The sequence below is a fragment of the Tachyglossus aculeatus genome, chromosome 12 (genome assembly GCF_015852505.1).
Source record: "Tachyglossus aculeatus isolate mTacAcu1 chromosome 12, mTacAcu1.pri, whole genome shotgun sequence".
NCBI classification, from domain to species: Eukaryota; Metazoa; Chordata; class Mammalia; order Monotremata; family Tachyglossidae; genus Tachyglossus; species Tachyglossus aculeatus.
This window is the reverse complement of record NC_052077.1, coordinates 5,376,966-5,395,209: the sequence shown is the minus strand read 5'-3', so window position 1 is coordinate 5,395,209 and position 18,244 is coordinate 5,376,966. Positions and strand designations below refer to the sequence as shown.

At 44.1% G+C, this 18,244-nt stretch overlaps 1 protein-coding gene across 2 annotated transcripts in view; it reads left to right on the top strand.

Moving 5' to 3' along the window:
* The window catches only part of COL25A1 (collagen type XXV alpha 1 chain), a 561,710-nt gene that overhangs the window by 412,358 nt on the left and 131,108 nt on the right, over nucleotides 1-18,244 (top strand). For both annotated transcript variants that reach the window (XM_038755133.1, XM_038755134.1), the window contains exons 9-10: nucleotides 989-1,096; nucleotides 14,820-14,855. In XM_038755133.1, coding sequence (XP_038611061.1) covers nucleotides 989-1,096; nucleotides 14,820-14,855 — 144 coding nt within the window. The remainder of the gene's footprint in view (nucleotides 1-988; nucleotides 1,097-14,819; nucleotides 14,856-18,244) is intronic.

The window sequence follows — 18,244 nt, the reverse complement described above, 5'->3', positions numbered from 1 at the left end:
AAACATCCCCACGATTTACAATTTTTACAGCGCTGCCATCGTGAAAGATACAGGTAAAATGTTTTTCACCCCCCAGAAGCGTGACTGATCAACACTGAGGCCCAAGAAGCATTTCCCCAGTGATTTACAGAAGACAAATCACAGGAAGTGGTGGATAAAGCATGGACCTGGGAACCAGGGAACCTGGGTTCTAATCTTGGTTCTGCCACTTGCCTGCTGTGTGACCTTGGGCAAGTCACTTAACTTCTCTGTTCCTCTGTTTCTTCAACTGCAAAATGGGAATTCAATACTTGTTCTCCCTCCTACTTAGACTGTGAGCCCCATGTGGGGCAGAGATTTTGCCCAATGTGATTAACTTGTATCCATCCCAGAGTTTGTAACAGTATTTGACACATTACTATGTGTTTAACAAATACTGTAAAAAAAAAAAAAAAGAAAAAAGAAAAAAAAGGCTGCTAGGAGCAGAGCTTTTAAGAAGGATCCTACTACCCACCTTGGGGATTTCTTTTTATGGTATATTGTGAACCTATGAAAATGCAACCAAAGCATCACCACTGCAAACAATTATCCTTATGGTATTTGATAAGCACTTATTATGAGCCAAGCACTATACTAAGCCCTGGGTAGAGACAAGATAACAAATGGATGAAACATTACTGTGGCAGCTTGCCCTGAACTCAATAGAGCATCAGCTTTTACAATTTTGCTGCAGTGTCATTTAGAGAGCAAACAGTGCACTATGTTGCTCCTCTTTGGTTTCCAAAGTTTCCCAGTCTTCCCCCACTCTCTGACTATTCACCTCACAAAGTTCTCACAAATGGCCTCTAGGCTTCATGACTGGCTCTGGTTTTGTTCCCCCCACCACCATATCGGCTTGAGGGGTTCAGTCTTTCAGCCAAATTTTGGGAGATTCTGCACTCTGGGAAGACATATTGCAAAGAAAATATCTGTCAAGTAATTGAATATCTGTTCATTTTTCCTGCTGAAGGGTGACCAAGGACAGGCTGGGCCTCCTGGACCCCCAGGCCCCCCAGGCCCAAGAGGACCCCCTGGGGACACTGGGAAAGACGGGCCCCGTGGAATGCCAGGTGTACCGGTAAGCTTCTGTCTCCTGAATATCTCCTTTGTTGCTCAGTGTAGAAATTTATCGCCGCTTTCTGATCACTGATCAATTGTTCTCAATTGGTTTGGCCTAACTATCGGTAAAAAATAAGCTTAAACGTTGTGTTAATCTTGGGACAAATTCTCCCATGGGGTCCTCAGGACATTAAATTGACTGGAACTTAACATGTGTGCCTAGAATTTTAGGTTTTTTTGGTTGTTTTTTTTAATGAGGGGCTATGGTATCTATCAATGTTCCATACATAGTGCTCTCTTTTTTATGGTATTTGTTAATTTTTTTATGGTATTTGTTAAGCGCTTATTACTTGCCGGGCACTATTGTAAGTGCTGGAGTAGATACAAGCTAATCAGGTTGGACACAGTCATTCATTCATTCATTCAATCGTATTTATTGAGTGCTTACTGTATGCAGAGCACTGTACTAAGCACTTGGAAAGTACCAATTAGCAAATAGGAGAATCAGCCTAGCCTAGCTGAAAGAGCACAGGCCTGGGAGTCAGAGATCCTGGATTCTTATCCTGGCTCTGCCAACTGGTTGCTGGGTGACCTTGGGCAAGTCACTTAACTTCTCTGATGTTCAGTTTCCCCAACTGTAAAATGGGGATCTTACCTCTCCTCCCTCCTTCTTAGGCTGTGAGTTCCATATGGGAAAGATACCGTATGACCTGATTAACTTGTATCTACCCCAGAGCTTAGAACAGTGCTTGACACATATTAAGCGCTTAATAAATGCTATTATTATTATTATTATGATAATGGGGGAAGGAAAAGAAGAAAGAGCGTGGACATGGGAGTCAGAAAAACCTAGGTTCTTATCCCTGCTCTGCCACTTGTCTGGTGTGTGACCTTGGGCGAGTCATTTCACTTCTGTGGACCTCAGTTACCTCATCTGTAAAGTGGGGATTAAGACTGTGAGCCCTAAGTGGAACAGGGACTGTGTCCAACCCAATTAGCATGTACCCACCCCAGTGCTTAGTACAGTGCCTGGTACATAGTAAGCACTTAAAAAATACCACAGTGACTATTGGGGAGCAGCATGGTGTAGTAAATAGCACACGGACCTGGGAGTCAGAAGGTCATGGGTTCTAATTCTGACTCTGGTACTTGTCTGCTGTGTGACCTTAGGCGAGTCACTTTACTTCTCTGTGCTTCAGCAACCACACCTGTAAAATGGGGGTTGAGACCGTGAGCCCCTCGTGGGACAGGGATTGTGTCTAACCCGATTTGCTTGTATCCACCCAAGCACTTATTACAGTGCCTGGAACGTAGTCAGCGCTTAACAAAATACCATTATTATTATTAACAAGTCTTTAAAAAGTCAATTTAATATAATATTTGTCTACCCTTTCCTTCTACATTTACTAATGAACTGCTGGTTTACCAAAGTCTTTGACCTCAGATACTGAGACCTTAACTTTTTTTACACTTTCCTGGCACCCTGACAATTGAAACTGAACTCTTTTTTGAACAGAAGAAAACAAAATCTAAACTTTCCCAGTTCTGCATTTTCACAAGTTCTGGTAATGTAGTTGAATTACATATTTTTTTTTCTTGTGGCCCAATAAACTATTTTTTGGAATGAGAGAGAAATTCTTTCCTCCGCCCACTCCCCCCGACAACGGTCTCCCTTTTCAGAGCCCTGCAGGAAACAACATTCAGAGGAAAACGCAGGCTACCATATGGTAGCCAGAACAAGGTAAAACCCAAGTGCCTAAGAAATGACCCTGAAAAGAAAACATTAGTACATCCAAACTCCTGTTCTGACCGTTTTTATTCTAAGTGCTACATCCTCAATTACCACATACTTGTTCAGCAGAAGCTCGGGTAGAGACTTTTAAAACAGCAGGATTCATTTCAAAGGATGCTGACTGTGGGTGGATTAAATCGGATTCCCTTTCTTCTCTTCGTCCTCTTTTTCCAGTCAGCCTTGTGCCCATTCGCCCGTTTGAAAGCACCTTCTCCAGAGGGTTAGGAAGGAAAGACAGGAAAAGGAGTTGAAACTGAAGGAGTCTGTGACAGTTTATCCACCTGACTCCATGTTCTCTAGGATCCAGAGGGGCTGCGAACTCTAGGAGGGAAGAGAGTGGAGGAGAGAAGAGCGTGAAAGGATTGAGGCCAGTTATTGAAGCTTGTTATTCTGGGCAAAATCCACAGTGGAAAACCTCTTCCACTGGACAAAAATTAATTCCGCTGTAAACCCAGAAAGCCAAGTGTCCCCAACACCAAATCTACTGTCACATGGGGCCTGTGGAGTTAGGAATCAATACTCCAATTATAGTTCATTGTTGGGGCCCAAACCCAAAGCTGCCTTTCTGCACATGAATAATGTTATTAATAATAATAATAATAATATTAATAGTATGTGGTATTTGTTAAACACTTACTGTGTGCCAAGCACTGTACTATATGCTGGGGTGGATACAAGTAAAGCAGGTTGGACGCAGTCCCTGTCCCACAGGGGAGTCACAGTCTCAATCCCCATTTTACAGATGAGGGAACTGAGGCACAGAGAAGGGAAGTGACTTGCCCAAGGTCACACAGCAGACAAAAAGAAGTTTGCCCAGTTTTTCATGAAGATTGGTAGGCAGCATTCTACTAGACTATGTAAATTAGTGTGGATTTTGAATTAAAGTTTGTTGCCCACTGGACCATCACAGCGTTTTTCCAGCGACCCAAACCAAATCTCCAGGGCCATTTGGGAGGCTCTTGAAGCCACTTTAGGAATGTGGGCCAGTAGGCTGGAGTGTGGGTGGTCACCCAGCAGGATGACTAGAACCTTCAGAAAAGTGACCTTGGTTTCCAGGGTGTGATAATGCTGCTTCACTTGCAAACACCGGGTGGTAGGAAAGGAATGAGGCAGCAGTGCCCTGATGACTGCCCTCTCTCATGAGCTAACTAGTCTAGCTAACATGAAAAACTGCCCTTTGTTTTACTATAATTGTCCCTGCCCACAGCAAGCTCACACTCTAGAGGGGGAGACAGCCATTAATATAAGTAAATTACAAATACATACAGATATATACATATGTGCTGTGGGGATGGGAAGGAGGATGAATGAAGGGAGCAAGTCAGGATGACGCATAAGGGAGTGGGAGAAGTGGAGAGGAGCACTTAGGGAAGACTTCTTGGAGGAGCTGGGCCTTCAATAAAGCTTTGAAGTGGGGAAGAGCTATTTTCATTTTGATATGAGGAAGGAGGGCCTTCCAAGCCAGAGATAGGATGTGGGCGAGAGGTCGGCAGCGAGACAGACAAGATTGAGGTACAGTGAGAAGGTTAGTATTAGGGGAGCGAAGTGTGTCGACTGGTTTGTAGTAGGAGAGTAGCGAGGTGAGGTAGGAGGGGCAAGGAGATTGTGCTTTAAAGCCAGTGGGGATGAGTTTTTGTTTTATGTGGCGGTGGATGGGCAACCACCGGAGTTTCTTGAGGAGTGGGGAAACGTGGTCTGAATGTTTTTGAAGGAAAATGATCAGGATGGCAGTTTGGAGTATGGACTGGACTGGGGAGAGATTAGAGGCAAGGAGGTCAACAAGGAGGCTGATACAGTAATCAAGGATGAGGTAGGATAAGTGCTTGCATTAATTGTGGTAGCAGTTTGGACAGAGAGGAAGGGGCAAATTTTTGCAATGTTTGAAGGTAGAACTGAAAGGATTTAGTGATAGCTTGAATACGTGGGTTGAACGAGAGAGAGGAGTCAAGGATAATGCCAAGGTTAAGGGCATGTGAGACAGGAAGCATGGTGGTGCCATCAACAGTGTTGGGAAAGTGAGCAGGAGGACAGAGTTTGGGTGGGAAGATAAAAAGTTCAGTTTTATTAAGTATGAGGTGATGGGAGGACATCCAAGTTGAGATGTCTAGAAGGCAGGAGGAAATGCGAGACTGCAGAGAAGGAGAAAGATCAGGGCTGAAGATGTAGATTTGGGTGTCATCAGCATAGAGGTGACAGTTGAAGCCGTGTTGAAGGAATGAGTTTTCCAAGGGAGTGAGTGTAGATAGTAGAAAGGGACCCAGAACTGAACCTTGAGGGACACCCACAGTTAGGGGATGGGAAGCAGAAGAGGAGCCCAAGAAAGAGACTGCGAACAAGTGGCCAGAGAGTTGGAGAACCAGGAGAGGACAGTGTCAGTGATAATGTTGGATACTGTTCCAGGAGAAGGGCATGGTTGATAATGTCAAAGGCAGCTGAGAGGTCAAAGAGGATTAGGATGGAGTAGAGACCATTGGATTTGGCAAGAAGGAGGTCATTGGTGACTTTTGAGAGGGTGGTTTCTGTGGAGTGAAAGGGATGGAAGCCAGATTGGAGGAGAGATCAAGGAGAGAATATGGAAGCCAGATTGGAGGGGATCAAGGAGAGAATTAGAGGAGAGGAATTTGAGACAGCAGGTGTAGACAGCTCAATCAAGGAGTTTGGAGAGGAATGTTGCCAACTTGTACTTCCCAAGCGCTTAGTACAGTGCTCTGCACACAGTAAGCGCTCAATAAATACGAATGAATGAATGGTAGGAGGAAGATGGGGTGATAACTGGAAGGAGCTGTGGGGTCAAAGAAAGTTTATTTTAGGATGGGGAGGTATGAGTATGTTTAAAAGCAGTGCGGAAGAAGCCATTGGAGAATGGATACTTGAAGACAGCAGTTAGGGAAAAAAGGAGGGGGCAAGTGTTTTGATGAGGTGCGAAGGAATGGGGTCACGTGCAGGTGGAGGTGGTGGATTTTGAGAGAACACAGAAGGTTTTTCTAGTAATAGTGCTGGGAAAGATGGGAGAGTTGCAGAAGGGGAAGGAGAAGGGAGGGCCTGGAGAGGGACAGGGAAGATTTTCGGATGTTCATGCCTGATACTGTCAATTTTGTTGATGAAGTAGGTGGCTAGGTCACTGGGGGCAATAGATGGGGGAGGTGGGGGGACAGGGGACCTGAGGAGGAAATTAAATGTCTGGAACAATTGGTGAGGGCGATGAGCATGGGTGTCAGTGAGGGTGAAGAAATAGTTTTGCCAGGCAGAGGAGAAGGTAGAGTTAAAACATGCAAGGATAAACTTGAAGTGGATGAAATTGGCCTGATACCTAGATTTCTGCCAGCAACACTGTGCAGCTTGTGCACAGAAGCGGAGGAGGCGGACTGAAGAGGTGATCCAGGGCTGAGGGTTAGTGGCATGAGATAGATAAAGGGATAGAGGAGTGAGTGAGTTGAGTTCAGTAGAGAGGGGTGGTGTTGAAAGCGTCAGTTTGGTCATCAAAGGAAGGTAGTTTCAGTATGTAGGCTAAATGTGGCAATGATGACTAGAGAAACTTGGATAGGGTCAAAAAATCAGAGGGCTCTGGAGGAACAGTGCAGATTTATGGGGAGGGGGTGTGTGGGAGAGAAAGCAGCTGAGGAGGTTGTGGTCAGATAGAAGGATTTCAGAGTTGGTGAGGGTAGAGATTGGGCAGTGACTAGAGATGATAAGCTCTAGCTTGTGTTTAAGTTGGTGAGTGGGGGAAGTGGGGTGGAGCGGGAGGTCAGTGGAGTTGAGGAATGATCAAAGGTGGGCAGCACAGGGGTCATCAGGAACATCTACATGGATATTGAAGTCCCCAAGGATCAATGTAGTCGAGGAGAAAGAGAGAAGGAATGTGAGAAAGGGATCAAAGTAGTAAAAGAAGTTGGAGGTAGGACCTGGGGGGTGGTAGATGACTGTTACTAGAATCTGGAGTGGGTGGTAGAGGCGGATATATGGGCTTCGAAGGAAGGGAAAGAAAGGGATGGGGGAAGTGGAATGGTGCGAAGGTGGCATTGAGGAGTGAGGTGGAAGCTGACACCTCTGCCTTTCCCAGTGAGTCTGGGGAAGTGGGAGAAGATGAAGCCCCCTCTGGAGAGAGCAGCGGGGGATTCTGTGTCACCTGGGGACAGCCAGGTTTCAGGGATGGCGAGGAGGAAGAGTGACCGGGACAGGAACAGGTCAATAATGAAGGGAAGCTTCCCCATGATGGAGCGGGAGTTCCCCAGGCCGCATTTGGCTGAGGCTGTGGGGAGGGGGTATGGGGCTGAGAGAGGGTGAGGGGTAGAATGGGGGTGAGCTGGCCGGGGCTAGTGCAGGGAGAGGGGGATGAAAGGTTTCTCTGGGACAGGATGACAGGGATGGGGTGGGGAGAGGTTGGATGAGAGCGCCCTGGGGGTCCATCCTGTGGGAAGGGGCATGAAGAGGGGTGCCGGACAAAGGGGACAGAGGAGGGGAGACCAAGGGGAAGGGAGTGAAGGCCCACTGTGGGGTTAGGGCGGAAGATAAAGAAAGTCCTGAGCTGCAGCAGCTGATCTGTATACCCAGTGGGCTGGGGCAGATTCCTCTAGAAGGGGACGACTCGGCATCTCTCCTGTCTGGGGGGAATCCACTAATTCTGAGCTGCGATTAGTGAGTCATTAATGGATCCACTACCAGAACAATTGCAGATGGAGTTGGGCCGTTCTGGGAGAGATGTGTCCATAGAGTCACTATGGGTCGGTGACGACTCAACAGCATAAGACAAGACAAAGAGTCTGTAGGAGTGAATGAGTGAGCAGTGCTGTCAAGTCCTTAGGCATTGATGGGTGGCTGTTGACACGTTTTTAATAATAATAATGATGGCATCTGTTAAGCACTTACTATGTGCAAAGCACTGTTCTAAGCACTAGGGGGGAGGCAGAATGATCAGGTTGTCCCATGTGGGGCTCACAGTCTTAATAATGATGGCATTTGTTAAGCGCTTACTATGTGCAAAGCACTGTTCTAAGCGCTGGGGTGGATACAAGGTGATCAGGTTGTCCCACGTGGGGCTCACAGTCTTAATCCCCATTTTACAAATGAGGGAACTGAGGCTCAGAGAAGTTAAGTGACTTGCTCCAGGTCACACAGCAGGCCTGTGGCGGAGCCAGAATTAGAACTCATGACCTCTGACTCCCAAACCCGGGCTCTTTCCACTGAGCCACGCTGCTTCAGTGATGGTATTTGTTAAGCACTTACTATCTGCAAGGCACTGTTCTAAGCACTGGGGAGATTACAAGGTGATCAGGTTGTCCCAGGGAGGGCTCACAGTTTTATCCCCATTTTACAGATGAGGTAACTGAGGCACAGAGAAGTTAAGTGACTTGCCCAAAGTCACACAGCTGACAGTTGGCAGAGCCTGGGTTTGAACCCATGACCTCCGACTCCAAAGCCCATGCTCTTTAAACTGAGCAACGCTCCTTAGTGAGTTGCTGTCCTGCTTCTTTGGGTGGAGGGAGTCTGGGTCATTGACTCTGTTTTTGCAGGAGGGCTCAAAGTGGCTCCCCATGATGGGAGAAAGGGCAAGGGGTGGCAGAGACCCTCCCTTTGTTTCAGTTTTTTGTCCTGTGGCTTGCCTAGTGGGCACTGAGTGGTGGCCGCCCCTCTCTCTGGCTTTATATGAGGCTAAGAGACTTGATCTCTGCCGTCAAGGAATTTACAGTTTAGAGGGAGACATTAAAATAAATTACAGAGAGAGGGAAGAAGACCGAGGGGTTATGACCGTGAGTTAGTGCTTAAGTAATCGGGTAAGCAAGATAAGTACATAAGCGAAGCTCGTTGTGGGCAGGGTGAGTGTCTACCAACTCTGCGATATTGTACTCTGCCAATAACTTAGTACAGTGCTCTGCACACAGTAAGCAGTCAGTGAGTATGAGTAATTGATTTAAATGCACAGAGAAGTTAAGTGACTTGCTCAATATCACACAGCAGACAAGTGACGGAACCGGGATTAGAACCCAGGTCTTTGATTCCCAGGCCCTTGCTCTATCCATCAGGAAACACTGCAATTTTCGTCTCACCCTCAGAAAGACTCACTATCTCTAAAGCCTTCAGCCTCTTTCCTATTTCTAGTTAATGCTGAGACAACTCAGCAGAGATAGCGAGCCTTGCAGATTTAAGATGAGTTGCTTGCTCTTTGCAAGCAAAGAGCGTTCAGTATCAGCAGTCTCTTCAAGTAGGAAAAACGTATGTGACACTGTCCAGCAGGTTTCTCCTGGATTTTTTTTTAGATCCTTTGTTTATTTGATAAGAATATGTTTTAAAAATTCCATTTAAGGACTATCAGTCATGTTTTTATTGAGTGCTTACTGTGTTCAGGGCACTGTACTAAGCGCTTGGGAGAGTATAAAACAATAGTATATGTTGGAAAGAAAGCAGTAGGCTGGATCGGGGCATATTAGTACAGTGTTAGGAGTCCAGGAGTGCTCAATAAATACTGATGGACTTGCTGGAACTGGAATTGGTTTCTAGCTAGTAAATGGGTCTTCTGAACATTTTAAAATCCAATGGCCCTTTCACTTTAATTTCACAAATATTGAGCAAAACTATAGGTCCAGACATTTCAAATCAAACTTATTTTGACAAGCATGTTTTGAAACATATAACCCAGAGATTATCTTGAAAATAAAGTAGAAATATTGTGACAATTTATAACTGAGTGCGTTTTGGATAGTCCCTCTAAATATACTAGACAAATGAGTTGATTTCCTCATAACTGAGACCTGTGTCTTGTATTTGATCCTAATAGTAATTATGATCGTGGTAGCACAGACTACGTCTCCACGACTATTCTGATTAAATACATACTCTGTTGAATGTCAATCCAGGAGCTTTATATCCAAAAAAAAAAATCCTCAGCCAAATCTCATTTCATCCTTAATCTTAATCGTTGTCTCATTGTCACACACAAAGCAAATTCCTTCACTAAGTCAGTTCCCTGAGAGTTGGGTCTTTAAAATTCATTCAGAGGTTAGTATCCCCTTATTGATGAGCATGACTTGGCAGTGCAGAGCTTTGTTAGACAGAGACCAGACAAAGGAAAATATTATGGTTCTACATAGGCCATCTTCGTACTGCATCGGGGAAGCAAAAAAGCCTGTATAAATCTGCAAGCTTTTGTGGATCAACAGCTGTACGAACTCTCTCCAAACTTATATCATTGGGGTTTGATTCCAATTCTTGCCAAAGAACACAGTGTTCTAATGAAACCCTGGGCCTCTGGATGCATATTTGAAAGGTTTGGATGTTACCCTGGCTTATTTCTTCTTGCTTCTGGGCAGAGCCAACCACAGATTCACTAAGATGGAAAACAATAATAATTATGGTATTTATTAAGTGCTTACTATTTGCCAAGCTTACTGTGTGCAGGGCAAGCTTCTGAGCGCTTGGAGAATAATGCATTTCATAGACACAAACCTTGATCTCAAAGACTTTATAATCCAGTGGGGGAGACAGACAATAGAATAAATTACAGATAGGGGAAGGGTGAGAGTATTAGAATATGTTCATAAGAGCTCTGGGGTGGGAGTGCTTGGATATTGAAGTGCTTGAAGTGCAAGTAGCAATGTGGTAATGGTGAAGACTCGGGTTTGCCCTATTAATATTACTGTAGACATCAATGAACTTTATTTTTCGAAACCAACTGGGTACAGAGTACTATTACCTAAGTGCTTGGCAAACTTCAAAAAAGGATAAGACTAGTCCCTTTCTCTTGATGTTACAATCTAATGAACCTATAGTCTATTGGGGAGATTACTGAACTTAATATACATTTGATTATATCTCCTACAGACAATAGATAAATTACCTCAGGAATGTATGCGCATTTTATTAAGCTCCAAGATGATAGTAATATGCATTGAAAAAGCCATCATGACTCCATTCATGCGATTAGGTTGTTCAAAAAATCAGTAGCCCTAATGTATGGATGTGATGGTCATTTGGTTGCTACATATCTTTCACTGAATAGCTCTATACTTTGTCAGTAGGAGTTATTGAATGTGGATAGAGCAGTGGATTTGGTATTATAGGGTTTGGATAGATGAAGGGCTGATAGGACTGTAATGGAGCACTTAGAGATGTGTCAGTAGCACAATCCCGAGAATGGATATGAAGACGGGCAGCCATCACACAATTCCTCCAACATGCCTTTGCTGTTCCTGTTGGAGAGGGAATATGGGCTCAACAGGCCACTATTCCTCTTCTCCAATATAGCATGATGTTATGATCTTATTAATGGAAATACTTGGTCTTTTTCTAAGACAGATAAAAGTAAAGTTTCCTTTCCTCTCACTTTGTCCCTTTTTCTTTTCATTTGACAATTCTCTCCACATTGGCTGTCTTTTCCTCTCTTCATTTACTACTTCTCCCTTTCTGAGTCTCTGTCTTTGTACTTCCTACCCTGTACTGTCACTTTCCCACTTAGCCTCTCTCCTCATTCTTCTTTCCCAGGTCTCACACACTTTTCCTAACCCTCTTTACCTGGTTCTGTAATCCTTTGTCCCACTTTGTGTCCTTCTCTGCTAATAGTGCTTGGCTGTGGTTTTTCTGAGTCTCTCCCTTTGTGCCCGCCTTCCTATTCTTTTCCTTTTTCACTCTCTTTCTTGGCTGTGGTTTTTCTGAGTCTCTCCCTTTGTGCCCGCCCTTCCTATTCTTTTCCTTTTTCACTCTCTTTCCCCCTCTCTCCCTCCCCTTTAGACTGAGTTCCAAGTGGAACAGAAACTATGTCTAACCTGATTTTCTTGTATCTACACTTGGTACAGTAGTTGACATGCAGTCAGCGCTTAACTGAAAAGCAGTGTGGCTTAGTGGATAGAATATGGGCCTGGGATTCAGAAGGACCTGGGCTCCAATCACGTCTCTGCCACATGTCTGCCGTGTGACCTTGGACAAGTCACTTGGCTTTTCTGTGACTCAGTTTCCTCATCTAAAATGGGGATTAAGAGTGTGAGCCCATGTGGGACAGGGACTGTGTCCAACCTAATTAACTTGGATCTATCCCAGCACTTAGAACATAGCTTGACACACAGTAAGTGCTTAACAAGCACCATCATTAATCATTATTATTAGCAAATAACGCAATCAGTATCATCATTATATTATTATTATTACTAGCACTTAGAACAGAGCTTGGCACATAGAAAGTGCTTAACAAGTACCATCATTAATTATTATTGTTAGCAAATACCACAATCAGTGTCATCATTGTTATTATTATTATTAATATTGTTGCTGTAGTAGCAGTAGTATCCTCTCAGGATCACACCTGCAGAGTTTCCAGTACTCTACCAGTCACGACTTCAGGGGAGAGAGTCAAGCAAAGGCATATCCATTCCAGTTTTAGCTCGGTCAGTGACGAGCGAGCGGAAGGCAATCTGTTACAAGTCAGAACTCACCTGTGCTAGCCAGCAGTGGCATGGGAGAGATTCGAGGGTGGAGACTCAAGTTTACTGCATAGAAGAAGGCAATGGTAAACTTCTTCCCTATTTTTACCAAGAAAACTGTATGGATCCACTATCAAAACGATTGCAGATGGAGGTGGGGCATTCTGGGAGAGATGGGTCCACGGAGTCCATGGACTTGACAACATAATACAAGACAAGTAGCAGTAGTCGTAGCATCATGCTCCCTCTCTTTTTGGCACCATGCATGCCTGAAATTCCCCCATGACCCTGGTGAAGAAAAGCGTCATCAGCAGTGCTCTCTGCTTCCGCCCACCCTCCATCCCATCCCAGTCTGATGGGGAGGAGACCTTCTCCCAAGGAGTCAGAAGGGAATCCCAGAGGAGAGGGTGTTCAGCGCCAAATAGTGTTCAGCTCCTTGTTGCTCTCCCTCCCCTGATGGGATGGAGCTTCCCCCTGCAGCGTCACTCGGGAGAGACCAGCAAATGCCAACAATTAGTGCCCTCCAGCAGTGATCAGGCCGATCCAGTGTCTGGCAATGTCCCAATACCGCCAAGAGAAGTGAAAGGCAACAGCGGTGGTTGAGACTAAGCTCAGACTCCAGGGAAGCCCATGGGTCATCTTCCAATGCTAGCCGGAAAAGATTTAGGCAATTGACGGATTATTATCATCTTGTCCCCCTACTTTCATGCTACCCAGTCACTCACCTGTTTCCTTGAGTTTATCTTTGTCACCATCACCTCCTCTATCTGTTCCTCGAGACCATGGAGCATTGATGGGCCCTGCTCTCTTCTGTTTCAGAGTTAGCCATTGTCTCCCCTTCATGGTCACTGCTGCCCTAACCAGCAACAGTAGATTTTTGGCCTAGCAGATTCTGCCGGCCAGCAGTGTTTTCCCAGACCATCTCTGCACCAGAAGGAAACTTCTGATGATTACCTTTAAAGCACTCAATCCTCTCTCTCCCCTCTATGTATCCTCTCTTCTTCCACTTTGAGAAGCAGCTTGGCTCAGTGGAAAGAGCATGGGCTTGGGAGTCAGAGGTCATGGGTTCATATCCCACCTCTGCCCATTGTCAGCTGTGTGACTTTGGGCAAGTCACTTAACTTCTCTGTGCCTCAGTTACCTCATCTGTAAAATGGGGATTAAGACTGTGAGCCTGACGTGGGACAACCTGATCACTTTTTATCCTCCCCAGTGCTTAGAACGGTGCTTTGCACATAGTAAGCACTTCACAAATGCCATCATTATTATTATTATTATTATCCACACACTTCACTCCTCAATGCCTACCTACTCATTGCAGCTGGCTCTCATCTCTTTAGCCATCATCCTCTTGCTCACGTTCTCCCTTTTGCGTGGAACATCCTCTCCCTTCATATCTGGCAGAGCATTTTCATGGCCCTACTAAAATCACATCTCCGGGAAGCCTTCCCTGCTAATCTGTCGTGCTCCCAGCCTAAATCCATTTCTAAGGTGTCATTTGTGCACTTGAGCCTTTATGCTGTCTAAGCAGTTAGGTAATCACCTACCCGTATCTCCCCACAGCACTTATATACATACCAGGATATTTGGTTGCTTCCCCTACTTGTAGTGTATTTTAGATTGTAAGGTTCTTGAGGACAGGATCTTGTCTACTAACTCTATTGTACTCTTCCAAATATTTGGTACAGCGCTTTACCTAGAGTAACTTCTCTATAAATACTATTGATTAACCACACAGCACTTATTCATTCATTGTCATATTTATTGAGTGCTTACTGTGTGCAGAGCACTGTACTAAGTGCTTGAGAAGTACAAGTTGGCGACATATAGAGATGGTCCCTCCCCAACAACAGGCTCACAGTCTAGAAGGGGGAGACAGACAACAAAACAAAACATGTGGACAGGTGTCAAGTCATCAGAACAAATAGAATTAAAGCTAAATTCACATCATTAACAAAATAAACACAATAGTAACTATGTACAAGTAAAATAGAGTAATAAATCTGATTAACCACACAGCAGTTATGTACAGACATGTAATGTATCTATTAATATGTCTGTTTCCCCCTCTAGACAGTAAGCTCATTGTGGACAGGGAATGTGTCTGTCTGTTGCTATACTGCATTCTCCCAAGCACTTAGTACAGTGCTTTGCAAACAGTAAGTGCTCAATAAATACAATTGAATAAGTGAGTGACCCATTTGGATGCCAACCATTCATTCAATTGTATTTATTGAGCGCTTACTGTGTGCAGAGCGCTGTACTAAGCACTTGGGAAGTACAAGTTGACAACATATAGAGACGGTCCCTACCCAACAACGGGCTCACAGTCTAGAAGGGGGAGACAGACAACAAAACAAAACATGTAGACAGGTGACAGAACATGTAGACAGGCAGTGTGTTACCTTGGATGGGAAAGAGGGCGTGTTTTGGCTTCAGTGAAAACTGTAGAAACTGTAAAGCCAGAAATATATGTGCAAAATGACTGAAATAGAGGTTTAATTTGCACAACACTAACAATGTTGATTTCATCACTTTTTAAGGGTGAACCAGGAAAACCAGGAGAACACGGCTTGATGGTAAGTACCTTTTATTTCTCTCCTTTTGGCAAAGTTTTGTGAATTGCAGTCAGTGAATTACAGTTCATTAAATTGCAGTTAGTATGTGAGGCATTAAAACCCTAGTAATGACTACACATTTCCTGCTTCATTAAATTGCTCTGGGAAACCTTGTGAAGCATGACAGTGGTCCATTGGAGAAAAGAAACAAGGTACTAGGGTTTCCTCACAAGAGCCAAAATCAGCAATCTTCAATTGAAGAACCATCTCTCTCAGTTTAGTCCTTCAAAATCGCAAAATTGTTTGCAGCACACCTTGTATGAGGATAGGATGGACAATAACAGAACAAAAAAAGGGAAAAACCTAAGGTAGGAATGTTTTTATCTCCTTTTATCTGTACATAAATCCTACAGAGAAGCAGCATGGCCTAGTGGATAGAGCAAGGCCCTGGGAGTCAGAAAGATCTGGGTTCTTTTCCCGGCTCCACCACGTGTCTGTTTTGTGACCTTGGGCAAGTCACTTTACTTCTCTGAGCCTCAATTACCTCATCTGTAAAATGGGGATTAAGACTGTGAGCCTAATGTGGGACAGGGACTTTGACCAACCCAATTACCTTGTACGTACCCTGGTGCTTACTACAGTGCCCAGCACATAGTAAGTGCTTAACAAATACCACAATTATTATTATCATCATCACTGTGGCATTTACTTCCCTTGACATAAAAAAACAAATGCTCTAGAGGGGCCAACATGTTCTGAGACTTTAAGAATTACTATAATAATAATAATCATAAATAATAATAATAATATTTGCTAAGTGCTGTGTGCTCAGCACTATACTAAGTCCTGAGGTAGGTACAGGATAACCTGGTTGGACAAGAGTCCCTGAACCACATGGGATTCACAGTCTAAGTAGGAGAGAGAACAGATACTGAATTCCATTTTTTTCAAATTGAGGAAACTGAGGCACTGAGAAATTAAAGGACCTGCCCAAGGTCTCAGAGCCGGCGACTGTCAGAGCCAGCATTAGAACTCAGGTCTTTCCATTAGGCTATTCTATTAGGAGGAGTTCCTAGCATCAGCTGCTGATAAGAGAATTTTTCAAGTTCAGATGAAGAAAAACTAGCAAGCTGTAGGAATCCCAAAATTATTCAGAGCCAAATCCTGTATTATTATGGTAGCAATTGTCAACCTTATCCCTTCTAGGGGGTGCTGATATCTGAAATGGAGTATGTCTAGAACCTTTATACCCTAGATTGAGAAGCGGTGTGGCTCAGTGGAAGGAGCACAGGCTTGGGAGTCAGAGGGCATGGGTTCAAATCGCAGCTCCGCCGCTTGTCAGCTGTGTGACTTTAGGCAAGTCACTTAACTGCTCTGTGCCTCAGTTACTTCATCTGTAAAATGGGGATTAAGATTGTGAGCCCCACATGGGACAACCTGATCACCTTGTATCCTCCCCAGAACTTAGAACAGTGCTTTGCACATAGTAAGCGCTTAACAAATACCAAAATTATTATTATTATTATTATTAGATTTCTAAAAACCCTCATCTTTGCCCAGGCAGGACTATTGAAATAAGTTCACATTTTGACTCACACTGAGGCACTTACACATCCTTGTTTGAACAGGAGGTCCAAAAAAAGGCCTACAGTGTTGTAGGGAATATACAGTAACGAAGCTCAAATACCTGTGCATAGTGGAATTGCAGAAATATCCACCACTTTCATTTTTCTCCTGCGGTAGTGGCCAACTGAAGTGGATTTTAAAGAAATAAACCTTTTGTAACTGCTTGCAAAATGAGATTTGAATAATCCATCGCTGTGACCCCGGCATAGACCTCATGTGAACCGTCGCAGTCCGCTCAATGCACTTGACAAGGTTATTTACCATCCTAGTAGCCTAGATGAGTTTAAAAGCTTCCAGAACAAGGCAATTACCTCCTGTCTCCATGCTTGAAGTAAGCAATTTGGTAGATACTTTATTCCAGAGAATATTTTATAGTAGAGAAGCAGTGTGACTTTGTGAAAAGAGCAGGCCTGGGAGTCAAAAGGACCTGAGTTCTAATCCTGCCTCTGCCACTTGTCTGCTATGTGACCTTGGGCAAGTCACTTAACTTTTTGGTGCCTCAGTTCCCTCATCTATGAAATGGGGAGTGGGATTATGAGCCCTATGTGAGACATGGATTATGTCCAACCTAATTACTACCCCAGTGCTTAATACAGCGCCTGACACTTGAAAAGTGTCACCACCATTAAAAAAAAGCCAGCAAACAAAGCATTACAGTACTTCAAGGATCAAGATCAGTTTTAGGAGTTGAGCTTGTATTCCTCATCTCTATGTATATATATATATAAGGTGTATATATACATATATATATATATATATATATATATGTATATATAAGGTGACCCCATTTAGACTTTATATATATAAAGTCTAAATGGGGTCACCTTTGCTGATTGGTGCTGCCCTCACAGCTGATCGGCTGACCCAGCGGGAGAATTCACTCTCCCTGTTGACAGAAATGGAAGATGAGAAAGGCAACCATGTTTTCACAGCCTTTACAGCTGCCTCCATTCCTCCTGGGGTCACCTTTCAGTCATTTAAGCTCTGCCTGGCCTGAAAATCCAGCCCAGAGATTTACGGAGGCGAGTCGGGAAGGTGGAGTTGAAGGAAAAAAGACCTCCTGTAAGTCCTAACTCCATGGTTCCCAGGGGCTGATCTGAAAGTTTCAGGCACATTACCTTCAGGCTTCCTTTGAGCCACTTGATCCATTCTGCTGTGATCCCTGCTAGCGAAAAGCTTCTGAGAATGCTGTCTGAAAGTGAAGAGATGGGAAGAAAGAATGAGAGAACCAGAGAGATACAGGGAGGGGTGGAGGGGAGACCAGAAGAGAGAGAGAGAAGGATGTTGGGATGATGGAGAGTTGAGTGGAAAGATGAAAAATGTGAGAATGATGGAAAGGGGAAGGGGCAGAGGGCAATGCAAAGGGAAAGGTGGAGAGAGAGAAGAGCAGACAGAAGTAGGACAGATTAGGAGGGAGACAAATTGGCAAGAGAAAGGGAGCAACAGGTTGAGGAGAAGAGGAAAAAACCTCAGAAGACTGCAAGAAAATGAACATGGAGAGAGAAGGTTAATAACCCACTTAAAAATGCATAATTCCACTAGTGTGTCTGTAACTTGAAGTCTATTGGAGTGTGCAAATGGGAGAATCCAGCTTTTGGGTGAATTATAGTATACAACCATTGAGATTATAGGTAGGCTATAATGTTCAATCATTGAATAGTGTGAAAATTAAGTTCCCTTCTGGCTCCCTACTAAAACATAAAGCTTTTATTCCTTTGAATTTTTCAACTTGAAGGTTTTTTTATGTTACATATGAAGATTGTTTATGTTCTTTCACCTTTTTC